This window comes from Pinus tabuliformis, chromosome 8, assembly GCF_031772625.1.
Source record: "Pinus tabuliformis cultivar Carrire ecotype Pingquan chromosome 8, CPIR1, whole genome shotgun sequence".
Taxonomy (NCBI): Eukaryota; Viridiplantae; Streptophyta; class Pinopsida; order Pinales; family Pinaceae; genus Pinus; species Pinus tabuliformis.
The window spans coordinates 1,553,381,911-1,553,393,396 of NC_142294.1; the positions used below are offsets into that span (position 1 = coordinate 1,553,381,911).

The 11,486-nt window shown below is 42.2% G+C and overlaps 2 protein-coding genes across 2 annotated transcripts; both read left to right on the plus strand.

Annotated features, from left to right (window-relative positions):
• Positions 1-1,170: 1,170 nt before the first annotated feature.
• LOC149241872 (uncharacterized) lies at positions 1,171-1,947 on the plus strand. Its single transcript, XM_089370692.1, has one exon. It carries the CDS (start codon positions 1,171-1,173, stop codon positions 1,945-1,947), a length of 777 nt encoding a protein of 258 aa, XP_089226818.1.
• A 7,802-nt stretch (positions 1,948-9,749) lies between these two features.
• LOC149241873 (homeobox-leucine zipper protein HAT1-like) lies at positions 9,750-11,135 on the plus strand. Its single transcript, XM_089370693.1, has 4 exons — positions 9,750-9,933; positions 10,074-10,483; positions 10,565-10,644; positions 10,880-11,135. Exons 1-4 carry the CDS (start codon positions 9,750-9,752, stop codon positions 11,133-11,135), a joined length of 930 nt encoding a protein of 309 aa, XP_089226819.1.
• Positions 11,136-11,486: the final 351 nt, after the last annotated feature.

The following is an 11,486-nucleotide window of genomic DNA, read 5'->3' on the forward strand; positions in this document are numbered from 1 at the left end:
CTATTTTTTCAATTCGGCTGGGCTATATCTACGAGATTGGATCCCCAAGTTTAACCCGGACAAAGAGGATTTAACTTGGGCACCAGTCTGGATCAGGTTGTATTCGCTCCCGGATGAATACTGGGGGGAGGAGTTACTCAAAAGGATTGGTAATGGGGTGGGAGAATACATCAGAGCGGCAGAAGAAACCTTATCTCGTAAGTACATCTCCTACGCTCGGATATGTGTATTTATTCGCCTCAATGAAGCTCTCCCAGAGTCAGTAACCCTTGCCCACCGTGATGAAGAATGGATCCAGCCTCTCGACTATGAGCATGTTCCCTTTCGGTGCAGGAAATGTCATACCCTAGGCCATCTCTTCAGGGACTGCCCTCAAAATATTCAAAACCGCCCACCTGACTCCTCTGATTCCCCTGCCTAGGATGGCTTCACTAAAGTCTTAGGCAGGAAGCGTTCTCATAAAAAGCCCCGCAATGGTTTCAGACCCCAGCCCAACAAATCGCATGGTCCAGTAACCAAGAACAGCTTCGATATTCTTGGCCAATCTTCGGAGGATCCCCATTCCATTAACGATGCCATCCCTGATCACCCCTCCTCCTCTTCTCTGCCCCCTTCCTCAAGCCCCCCTCCCAAATCTGCCGCCCCTATCATCAGCCCTACCATCCTTCAAAGGGATCGGACCAAATCTACTGAGAATCTCAAAGAAATGGAAGTAGACAGCAAAACTGACATCCCCCAGAATCCAGAAACCAATATTGAAGACAACGATCAAGTGCAAATAATGGACGAGGAGCCGGAGAGTATAGACCTACATGGCTTAGATCTCTTAGAAATGGAAGCGACATGCAGAAGAAAATCATGCGATGCAATCCCAGAGCTCCAACTTGATAAACTCGAACTGGTCATTTCTCGAGCCTACCATCAAAACCAACTCAGGATACAACCAGGCAGCCAATGGGATGGCACTCTACGCCCAAAGGACTCGAAAAAAAGAGGTCGGAAGACAGATCTGCAAAGAACGATAGAGATTGGGAAAATCCTGGTAGATTCAGGCAGATATGCTAAGTTGACGAAGTACTACAGGCCCTCTGTCAGCGGTTAATCATGAAGCTGGTATCATGGAATATAAGAGGGCTAAACAGCCCCGGAAAACTCAGGATGTTAAAAAACATGATAAAAAAGGAAAAGCCCCAAATATGCTTTCTCCAGGAGACTAAGTGTACTAGTTCCACGCTAGGCAGCATTTTTTCGAAAGCCTGGCCCGGATGTCGTTCAGTAGCAGTAGACGCTTCTAGAGCCTCGGGTGGGTTGGCTATTGCATGGAATACCCAAGCGGTCTTCCTAACCGATTTTCATGCAGCGCACCATTTGATACAAGCTACCTTTCACATCCTAGGCACCAATGTACATGGCAACCTATCAAATGTTTACTTCCCTCAAGACACAGGAAGTAAGGTGGCGCTCCTTGACACGATCGAAGCCCTAAGCAACAGCAGAAAATTCCCGCTCTGGATCGCTGCCGGGGACTTCAACATGATCACCAAATCTGAAGAAAAGCTAGGAGGAAGGAGTAGAATGGAGCCTGAAGTCAACCGCTTCAAGGATTTCATACAATCTACATCTCTTATAGACATGTCGTTCTGCAATGGCACCTTCACATGGAGCAATCGCAGGGCAGGCAAGCACCAAATTGCCTCCAAGCTGGATCGCTTCCTCCTTTCTGACAACGCGGTCCACTTAGGAGGAGATATCTCTGCAGCCATTCTCGCTCATACTGGATCAGACCATTGGCCAATAGCTCTTCAATGGCAAAGACCAGGTAATATGACCAAAAGACCATTCAGATTTGAAGGATTTTGGCTCACGCATCCCACTTTCAAGGAGTTTGTCAAGACAACCTGGGCTTCGTTCATTCCCCCAGAAGGAGCGAAAATGTACCAATTCTAGCAAAAACTTAAATTTCTCAAAAGCCATCTGAAAAGATGGAATAGGGAAACATTTGGTAATATCTTCGAGGAGAAGCAAAAGCTCACTCAGGACCTGGAAACTCTTCACCAGCAGATCATCACGGAGGGGCACACAGAAGCCACACTGGAGCAGGAACGTCTCATCCACAATCAACTGGAGGATAGAAGGCAGCAGGAAGAAATCTATTGGAAGCAAAAGTCAAGAGTTAGGTGGCTGAAGGAGGGGGAGCGTAACACCAAATTCTTCCATAGAACAACAGTTCAACGAAGAATGCACAACAATATACCCTACATCCAAAAACAATCAGGCGCAAAGGTTGAAACTCATGAAGAAATTGAAGAAGAACTTCTCAATCACTTTCAACAGGTCCACCAAGAACAGAAAGAAGACAGGCAACAAGCCATAAACAAAATCACCAGCAACATTCCAAAAATCATCACAGAGGAACAAAATGAACTCTTAATGCGCCCTATTAGCATCGAGGAAGTGGATGAAGCTATGACACAGCTCAAAGAAGGCAAAGCTCCGGGACCAGACGGGTTCACGACCACTTTCTTCCACGCTTTCTGGGACATGTTAAAGGAGGAAGTATGGCAGATAGTTGAAGAATCCAGAGCAACGCGATGGCTTCTTCCCTCTCTCAACGCCACCTTCATCACTCTTATCCCCAAGGAGGAGGAATCCATCACTCCTGATAAATTCAGGCCTATTGCATTATGCAATGTCATCTATAAAGTGATTTCAAAAGTCATAGCTAATCGGCTCAAACCTCTTCTTCCGGCACTCATCTCTAAGGAGCAGTCTGGCTATGTGGAGGGACGGCACATAATGGATGGCATCCTACTCTCTCACGAAATCATTCATTCTCTCAAGAACTCAAGGCAGGCAGGTATGCTTCTCAAATTAGATCTCTCTAAAGCATTTGACAAATTAAGCTGGAACTACATACATCATATGTTAAAAGCTTTTGGTTTCTGTCCTTCATGGATTCGGTGGATCCTGAGCATGATTACCTCCACCCATTTCTCTATCCTGGTTAATGGCATTCCCTCCCGTCCCTTTAATCCCTCCAGGGGTATCAGGCAAGGGGACCCCCTCTCCCCCTTTCTTTTCATCCTGATGGCGGAAGGGCTTGGGAGGCACATTAAGAAGGCCCTCCATTCCCATCAAATTAAAGGTATCTCGGTGCACAACTCCCCTGCCCTCTCCCATCAGCAATTCGTTGATGACACGATGCTCTTTGGCTATCCCTCTGCTCAAGAAGCTCGTAGGCTAAAATCCCTCCTCCAGGATTTCTCTTTAGCCTCTGGCACGCATATCAATTGCTCCAAATCTCAGATTTTCTTTTTTCATACTTCGCCCTCTGTCAAAACTGCTGTCTCTCGTATCCTGGGCTTCCCCTCTGCATCCCTTCCTTCCAAGTACTTGGGCGCCCCTCTCACGGCTTCAGCTATCAAACATCCTGCTTGGCGCAACCTCCTGGAGAAACTCGAAAATCGCCTCAACCTTTGGACTTATAGGTCGCTAAATCTAGCAAGTCGAATTGTCCTCATCAAATCGGTTTTGCAGGCAATGCCTCTTTACTTGTTCTCTACTATAGCTGCTCCAAAATGGGTTTTAAAAAGCATTAGAAACATCCAGCGGAATTTCTTATGGAGCAGCTCTGCCACCAATCGCAAATGGGCATTGGTGAAATGGGCCAATGTTTGCATGCCCAAGGACAAAGGGGGAATTGGGCTAAGGGACCCTGAGCACAGCAATTCCATCATGAATGCCAAGATCTGGTGGCAGTGGATCACCAATCCAGATAAGCCATGGGGGATAATATGGACAGCTAAATACGCAGGAAATAGACCCCAAGAAGATCTCATAAGATTCACTCCCACAGAAAAAGGATCTTTAATATGGAACGCAGCCAAGCAGCACCATCAGATTATCCAACAACACAGCTTCTGGGAAATAAGGAATGGATGCAATGCAAGGTTTTGGACGGATGCCTGGAACCAAATGCCTAAACTCACAAATATTCTTCACCCTTCTCTGATTCCAGATAGGCAGGAACAGCAGCAGGAAAAAGTTCACCATCACTGGCTGCCGGCAACAGAATTTGGCTTCAGAAAATGGAAACCAAGCGACCAAATCCTCGGCAGATCAGATGCCAGGATGGAAGCGGAGTTGGGGAGCGAGTTACGGAAAAGAAGTATTAGACAAGACAGTGGTGAGGATATACTCAGATGGGGATACCTGCCCAAAGGAACCTACACTACATCAGAAGCCTATAAACTTCTATGTAACTTTGCCGCTCCCCCAGACCCATTATGGAAAAAGATATGGGAGCTTGGACCCTGGCCAAAAATCTCCTACTTTCTCTGGCTGACAGGACATAAAAAGATTCTCACTTGGGATAAACTCAGGAAGAGGAACTTCCATGGCCCCTCGATATGTCACAATTGCTTTCAAAGTGAGGAAACCCTCCAACATCTTTTGGATACCTGTCCCCTAGCTAAGCTTCTCTGGGACAAGGTTAGATTTCGATGTCAAAGAAGATGCAAAGAGGAGGAAGACATCATCAGCTCCATAAGGCAATGGCCAAAGCCTCCCTACAACAGCAGGATTCTCAATCATTTGTGGAACATCATTCCGGGGATCGTCCTCTGGAATATTTGGAAGGAAAGAAATCAGCGCATCTTCAAAAACAAAAGATCTCCCCTAGATGTAATATGGAGCAAGATTCAAAGGAACATTCAAGAGACGATGGCGCTCCAGGGATGGACTAAAGAAGATCTTCCGTCTACGGACAATGAGCAAAGCATTCTAAGAAATTGGCAGTTGCAGATACCTCAAGACTCTCTGAAAAGTAGCACTCCTAAGCGCAACAGTGAGAAAGAATGCCATTGGAAAGCACCCCCTAAAAATTCATATAAGCTAAACTTTGATGGGGCATCTAAAGGCAATCCTGGAGCTGCAGGATTCGGAGGCATATTCAGGAATCATGAAGGCATTCCTTTGCAAATCTACTTTGGGAACATAGGATGGGACACCAACAACTCAGCAGAGTTGGAAGGGCTCTGGCAAGGCCTTCAGCAAGCCTGGACTCTCAACCTCCAACCCCTGATTGTAGAAGGAGACTCCCAAATTCTCATCAACATGGCAACTCATATTCAGAATGGATCGCAAGCAAGGAAAATAGCACCCAGTTGGAGGTTAGAAGCAAGGTTAAATGAAATAGCACAAAAGCTCAGCAGCGCTAGAGCCATCTCTTTCACCCATACCAGACGGGAAGGCAATAAAATTGCGGATCTTCTAGCCAACATTGGAGTTGAGACTAGCTTGCCCCTGGTTATGGGAAACACAAACATCATCCCCAACAGGCAGCAGCTCCAGGAATATGAAAGCTTGATGCGAGAGGAGGCTGCTGTCCCGGATGCGGGTGCTACGTCGCCAGCTCAGGAAGAGCCACTTGCCCAACGAGGGAGGCCACGTGAAGGCCGGAGGTCTTTAATGCCTCACGCCGCCATCACCTTAAGCCGGGCAATGCAGATTAATGGCCTTAATGAAGGCGCTGGGAATAATGAAGAGGTCGCAGATCGCCTTCAATGCGGGAGTACTCCAAAGGAATGTTGAAGGCATTAAGAATTTGGGAATGTGGGCAGGCGAAGCTCAGTTCGACGTTGTATTTGCCCAGGGCTCGGAGAAGAGCGGTGACATTGCTGATTTGGGTGAGGCTGGCACGCTGCTGGTTATTCCTGGTTCTGGCCTGTGTGCAATTGAGTTCTGTCCCGAGCCAAATTGGAGGGGAGAATTGCTTAAGAAGGAAGACGAGGGAAGCATGGTGCGAGAAAGGATGCCGTGCAGAAGAGGAAGGGGCTCAGGGCGTGGTAGCTCCTCTCGCTCACCTGCAGCGGACGCTCACCACCATTGCTGCTGCTGTTACTGTCATCGACGAGTGGGAGCTTCCCCTGTTCGGGCAAGTCAGTTTGTGGAGGCTGGGGGATCCAACGAGGGTGCGCCAAGACTTCCTGCGTTTGGCTCAGTTACTTTTACTTTGGGGAGCTCCAGGGACAATGCGGGCATTAACGCCCACATTTCAGTCCTGTTCACCAGGATCCCGGAGGAGAATGAGGGTGGAATTGAGCTGCCCCTTGCAGTGGAAAATCCTGAGGAGCATGTTGGCGGACTGCAGCAGCCCCTGGCTGAGGAAAATCCCGCGGTTGACAAAGGGAAGCGTCCAATGGGAGAGGCATCAAGTTCGGGGGGCAATTCACTGCTGGGGTCCCAGCAAGCACCAGGCTGCGCTCGTGAACCAGAATTGCCAGCCTCCATGGAAATGTGGGACGGATACCCCAAGGACAAGGCTGGGCTCGTATCCTGGAAGCGGAACCAGAAGAATAGTTCCCAGCGGCACTCCCTCGCTTTTTTCGGATGGGTATGGGATCGTGGTCGGTTTCCCTCCTCTTGTCTTATGTCTCATGTTGTTAGTCTCAAGTCTTTTGTTGATACATGTTTCCTTCTCTGTTTTGGGTCGTGTTCGAAAACAATGTAGTTTCTCTGTTTCGGGTCATACATGCAGCTTTCGTAGAATTCTGGGTTACATGTCATTTGAAATATGCCCCTGCGTGGGCTTTTGTAGAACTGTATGGGATCTTTTTGGTTGCTGGTGCACTGGTCAAGACTGGAATTATAGCCAGGTGCAAGAGAATTTTGAGTCAGTTAAAGCTGCCCATGGAGCCACAGCTGGACATGGGCAGCCAGTCCTCTTGGATGTAAGTTTTATCTGTACATATTAATACAATAGTAGTTAGTGTTGCTGAGAAAAAAAAAAACTCATTTGACGGTTAACACTGACAAAACAAAAGTTATGATTATCAAATCCAAGAAGGACACTTGCGCTAATTTTATGTATGACAATAATAACTTGGAGGAAGTGTATTCTTACAAGTACCTAGGAATTGATATCCATCACAAGCTCAACTGGAACCATAGCATTGAGAAAAGGATCAATGGGGGATGGAAAGATTATTTTGGTCTTGAAAATAATTTTAAAACTGCAAACCTCGTAATGTGGGATAAAAAGAAGTTCCTCTTTGAAACCTTAGTCATTCCTGTTATCTTATATGGCTGTGAAGTTTGGGGCTGCAGCATCTCCAGAGAATCATGGAGAAAGATTGAACAAATCCAGAAGAGTTTTATAATTTATAACCTGAAAATTAAAAATAATACACCCTATCCTATTCTCCTTATAGAAGCAGGTCTTTCTCCTATTGAGAGCCTAGCTATGCTCAGGTTTCTGGTGTACAAGCACAAGCTCAATAACATAGACAATCATAGACTTCCTAAGCTAGCTTTAAATTCCAGCCAAAACCACCTAAGGCTCAACCGAGGATGGCATAAGGACACAAGGGCCTGGTTAAAATATTGGGAGATCAATGAGAATGATGCTTTGCAAAACATAAATAACATTAAAGATATTGTTACTTCTAAGTTCAAAGAAAAATTGTGGTGTGAGAAAGATTTAGCGTCTAAAAGAAAATTAAGTTATTATAAGAGGGTCATCAACCCCACCCTTGAAGATCAAAAGTATCTCTCTATTTTAACTAGCTCAAAGAAGAAAATTAATATAGCAAAGATTAGAACGAATTCTCATGAGCTCCATAGTGAAACTGGCCGTTGGGCAGTTCCTAAAACACCATGGATAGAAAGGATCTGCCATATTTGTGAGAATAGGAGCATCGAGGATGAAAACCACTTCCTCTTAGAGTGCCCTGCATACAACCACATTAGATCTCAATTTCACATCCTTTGTTACAATACTGACCTTCCTAGCCTTTTACAATGCCAAAATTATAGTGAGCTCGGGAGGCTTCTCTCCAAGCTTTTTGAGCATAGGAATAAAATCTTAAATCAAAATAAATAATTTGTCTTTTTAGGTCCGATAGATCATTATTTGGTCTCAGCGGACGTTAACCATCATCATCATCATCATCATATATATATATATATATATATATATATATATAAGCTAGATGGACGATGATATATATATATATATATATATATATATATAGAAGCTAGAGGGTTGTGTGGACGATGATTTTATTCTTGCATAAATTTAACTTGGTAGTCACAATTCCTCTCCTTTTTTCAGATGATATATTGTTATTATGGGTCAGGCCAAAAAAAAGGAATTCTAAATATGGCCCTTTATTATAAGTATGTTTTTTTCATTGGTAATAAATGTTAAAATTAAAAAATCCATAAAGTTAATATTCACTTTGTAAATGATAATGGAAGTAACGTAGTACAAATATCTGAAAGTTAATGTACAATATAAGATTAATATGAACTTCAATAAAATATGGATAAATAAATGGAAAAAAGTTTCTTTCAACATTGAAAAAAATTGAAATTATGTAAACTATTGACTGTGGGATAAAAGGAAAATTTTCTTTGCAACTCATGATTGTAATTATTTTATATATTTATGAAATTTGGGGATGAAACATCTCTAAAGACTTTTTTGAGAAATATCAAACAAATTGAAAAGTTTTTCATAACTTATATAATTTTAAAATTAAAGGAAATGCTAGATTAAGAACATGACTATGACTAAGTATGTAATGTACCAAAACAACATGAAAAGTTGGGTGCCGCAAACTCAAATCAAAACCCTTGGTGCCTCAAATTGGGTTGGCATGAAGATACAATATCTTAACTAAATCATTGAAAAGTCAAAAGAAAAATCACTTTGTAAAATATTAATAATATTAAAAATATTATTAATATAGATCTAGAAATAAAATATAGCGCAATCAAAAATCAAAAGATAATATACCTTTGAAATATTACAATAAAAAATTAACTTATATCTTATTTTCAAATTGTGTTAAAATAGTAACTAATCAATACATTATAAATTTTGATCAACACTTCTTTTTCATATTTTTTAAACATAATCATAAAATTTAATAGCTAAACATTAATTTTATTAAAAATTATAACAATTTTTTTTTAATAGAGGGTGGGAAAACCTATAATAAGTGAAGCTAGCACTGAAGGTTGACTCATCACATTTATTCAAAGAAAAGTAAGGTTGACTCATCACCCTTATTGAAAGAAAACTAATACTCTGGTGGTGATTAGTAAGAAGGTAAATTTTCACTCGTGCGAGATGCCTCTTGGTCTTAGGCCGTTAACATGTTTCTTTATGTCTCAACTAAAGTTTATTTTAAAATAAATTTTATAATATTACTATATATTTTAAAAATAAACTTTATTTTATTGAATAAATTTATCGGATCTTCCTCCATTTTGAACCAGAAATTCTTTTGTTTCAAAAATTGGATATTTAATTTAAGGCTACATTATTATCTCACCTCGTGAACTTCATAAATGTTGGTGTGGGAAATTGGAGAAGTTGTGAAAAATTCGAAAAATGATGTGATATAAACTTTGTTGTCGCTAGACGATTTGCCACAGCCATGCGTTTTTTTCAAATAATAATGTATACCCTCTCTTCGTTGGCCAACTAAACGGGTCAAAAAGAGATACGATGTTAGGCTGTCAACACCGTAAATTGTCAAGGACCAACGACATTGTGTTTGACGGTGAACCTTTTATCGTTTTAACAGTCAATTATAGTTATTATAATTGTTGTTAAAGATTGAGGGGTCAGGCCGGACTCTGGATCTATCGCCATTCTCTCCTCCTATATATTCCCTTTCTATTTTACACCTTCATCAATCATTCTCACTCTATCGAAACCTTAGCCGAAAGAAAAGGGTATGGATCAGGATTGCAGTGCAGGCCTTTCTTTAGGCTTGGGTATAGGTGATGGGACAATCACTGATGAGATGTACGTTTCGCAAAGAAATGTGAGTGGGCCTCCGCTGCAGTTACATCTGTTTCCCTCAGCTCCTGAGTCGGACTGCGGCACTCTGCCTTGGGAGAAGACCTCACCATCGATTGGTATGTTCTTGCCCTCTTTAACACATATTAAAACTAATCTTTAAGAACAGATCGAATTTTATTTTAATGGTGTTTTGATTGATATGTCTGTTGTTTTAATGGTGTTTTTGAATAATAATAAGGATAATCGTAATGTGCAGAATCCATTGGTGTTGGTGGCGAGGGATCAGCGGGAGAAGCGAAGGTTCTGATCCGTCCGGTAGCTGTGACATGGAGATCTGATGCCAACACCAATGGAGATCTGGTCCGTCCGGTAGCTGTGACATGGAGATCTGATGCGTCCTATTTTTACAACGAAGATGCAGGGGCCATCAATGTGTCGTCGTCCAACAGCAGCACCGTGGATTCCAACGCCACCAACACCGAGAACGGGTATACCGAGATCAAGCGAAAACGGGGCTATGGCGAGGAGTTGGAGAATGACAGAGTTTGGTCGAGGGTACTCAACGATGTGGAAGAAGAGGGCTCTTCCAGGAAGAAGCTTAGACTGTCCAGAGAGCAGTGTGCTCTTCTGGAAGAAAGCTTCAAAAAGAACAGGGCACCTGAACCTGTAAGTTTCTATTAACTTCATTTATTTATCATTTGTGTTTCGTCATCATTTCGTCTGTTGTAACTTCTTCTTCTTCCGCAGAAGCAAAAGCAAGAGTTGGCGTTACAGTTGAATCTCAGTCCTCGACAAGTTGAAGTGTGGTTCCAGAACAGACGAGCAAGGTTAGCCAGTGTCCTTTATTCATTCATCGTATTTTGCATGTAGACGTTATAATATTGGAAATTATCTCTTTGGAATCCACACGTACATAATTTGTCCTGTAATCTTGAAGAGTGACTTGGAACTTGAAATTCCAGCAATTTTATTATTGGGAAAAATTTTGATCCGATGGATCCTATTGTGTTGACAGTCGATTTGTGTTATTGGTTAATTAAGATGTTATGAATTTGTTTATAGGACAAAGCTCAAGCAAATCGAAGTGGACTGCGAGGTTATGAAGAGATATAATGAGGCACTTGCAGAGGAGAACAGAAAACTTCACATGGAGCTGGAAAAACTGAAAGCTCTCAAAATGTCATCGCCACCTCTGAGGCCTGCTTTCACCCTTAGGATGTGCCTCTCCTGTGAAAGAGTTTCAGTAGCTAACAATAGCGGCGACTTGGATTTGGCGAAATCTGGGTCTATATTTTTAGGAAGCGCTTTCCGACCATGAATGGTCCGGTAATCATGAGAGTTGCTTTCAGTGAAGGGCTGGACAGCGTTTACATTGTTAAACATTTTTTTTGTTTTTTTCTAAAGTTCAGTTTGTGAAACTTTTTTGTGTTTCTCTATTTACTTTATATTTTGGTTTATTAATTGTATTTTGTTTGATGAAAGCTATCAAGTCTTTGTTCATTTATTCAATTGTTAACTGCCTGTTAATTTATTATGAGCCTATCAAATAAATAAACATTCTCTTATTGTTCTTTTATAAAATAAAAAAGGTTTATATGATCATATCTCTTACTGTTACTTCTTGTTTTTATGTATTCTGTTTCAGCTTATCATTGTCCATCTAAAAAAG

Excerpts from the sequence above, each read along its gene's own strand:
- LOC149241872 (XM_089370692.1), top strand. The coding sequence starts at position 1,171 with ATGATAAAAAAGGAAAAGCCCCAAATATGCTTTCTCCAGGAGACTAAG.
- LOC149241873 (XM_089370693.1), top strand. The coding sequence starts at position 9,750 with ATGGATCAGGATTGCAGTGCAGGCCTTTCTTTAGGCTTGGGTATAGGT. Across the intron at positions 9,934-10,073 it reads GAAGACCTCACCATCGATTG|AATCCATTGGTGTTGGTGGC; the intron begins GTATGTTCTTGC and ends CGTAATGTGCAG. Across the intron at positions 10,645-10,879 it reads TTCCAGAACAGACGAGCAAG|GACAAAGCTCAAGCAAATCG; the intron begins GTTAGCCAGTGT and ends ATTTGTTTATAG.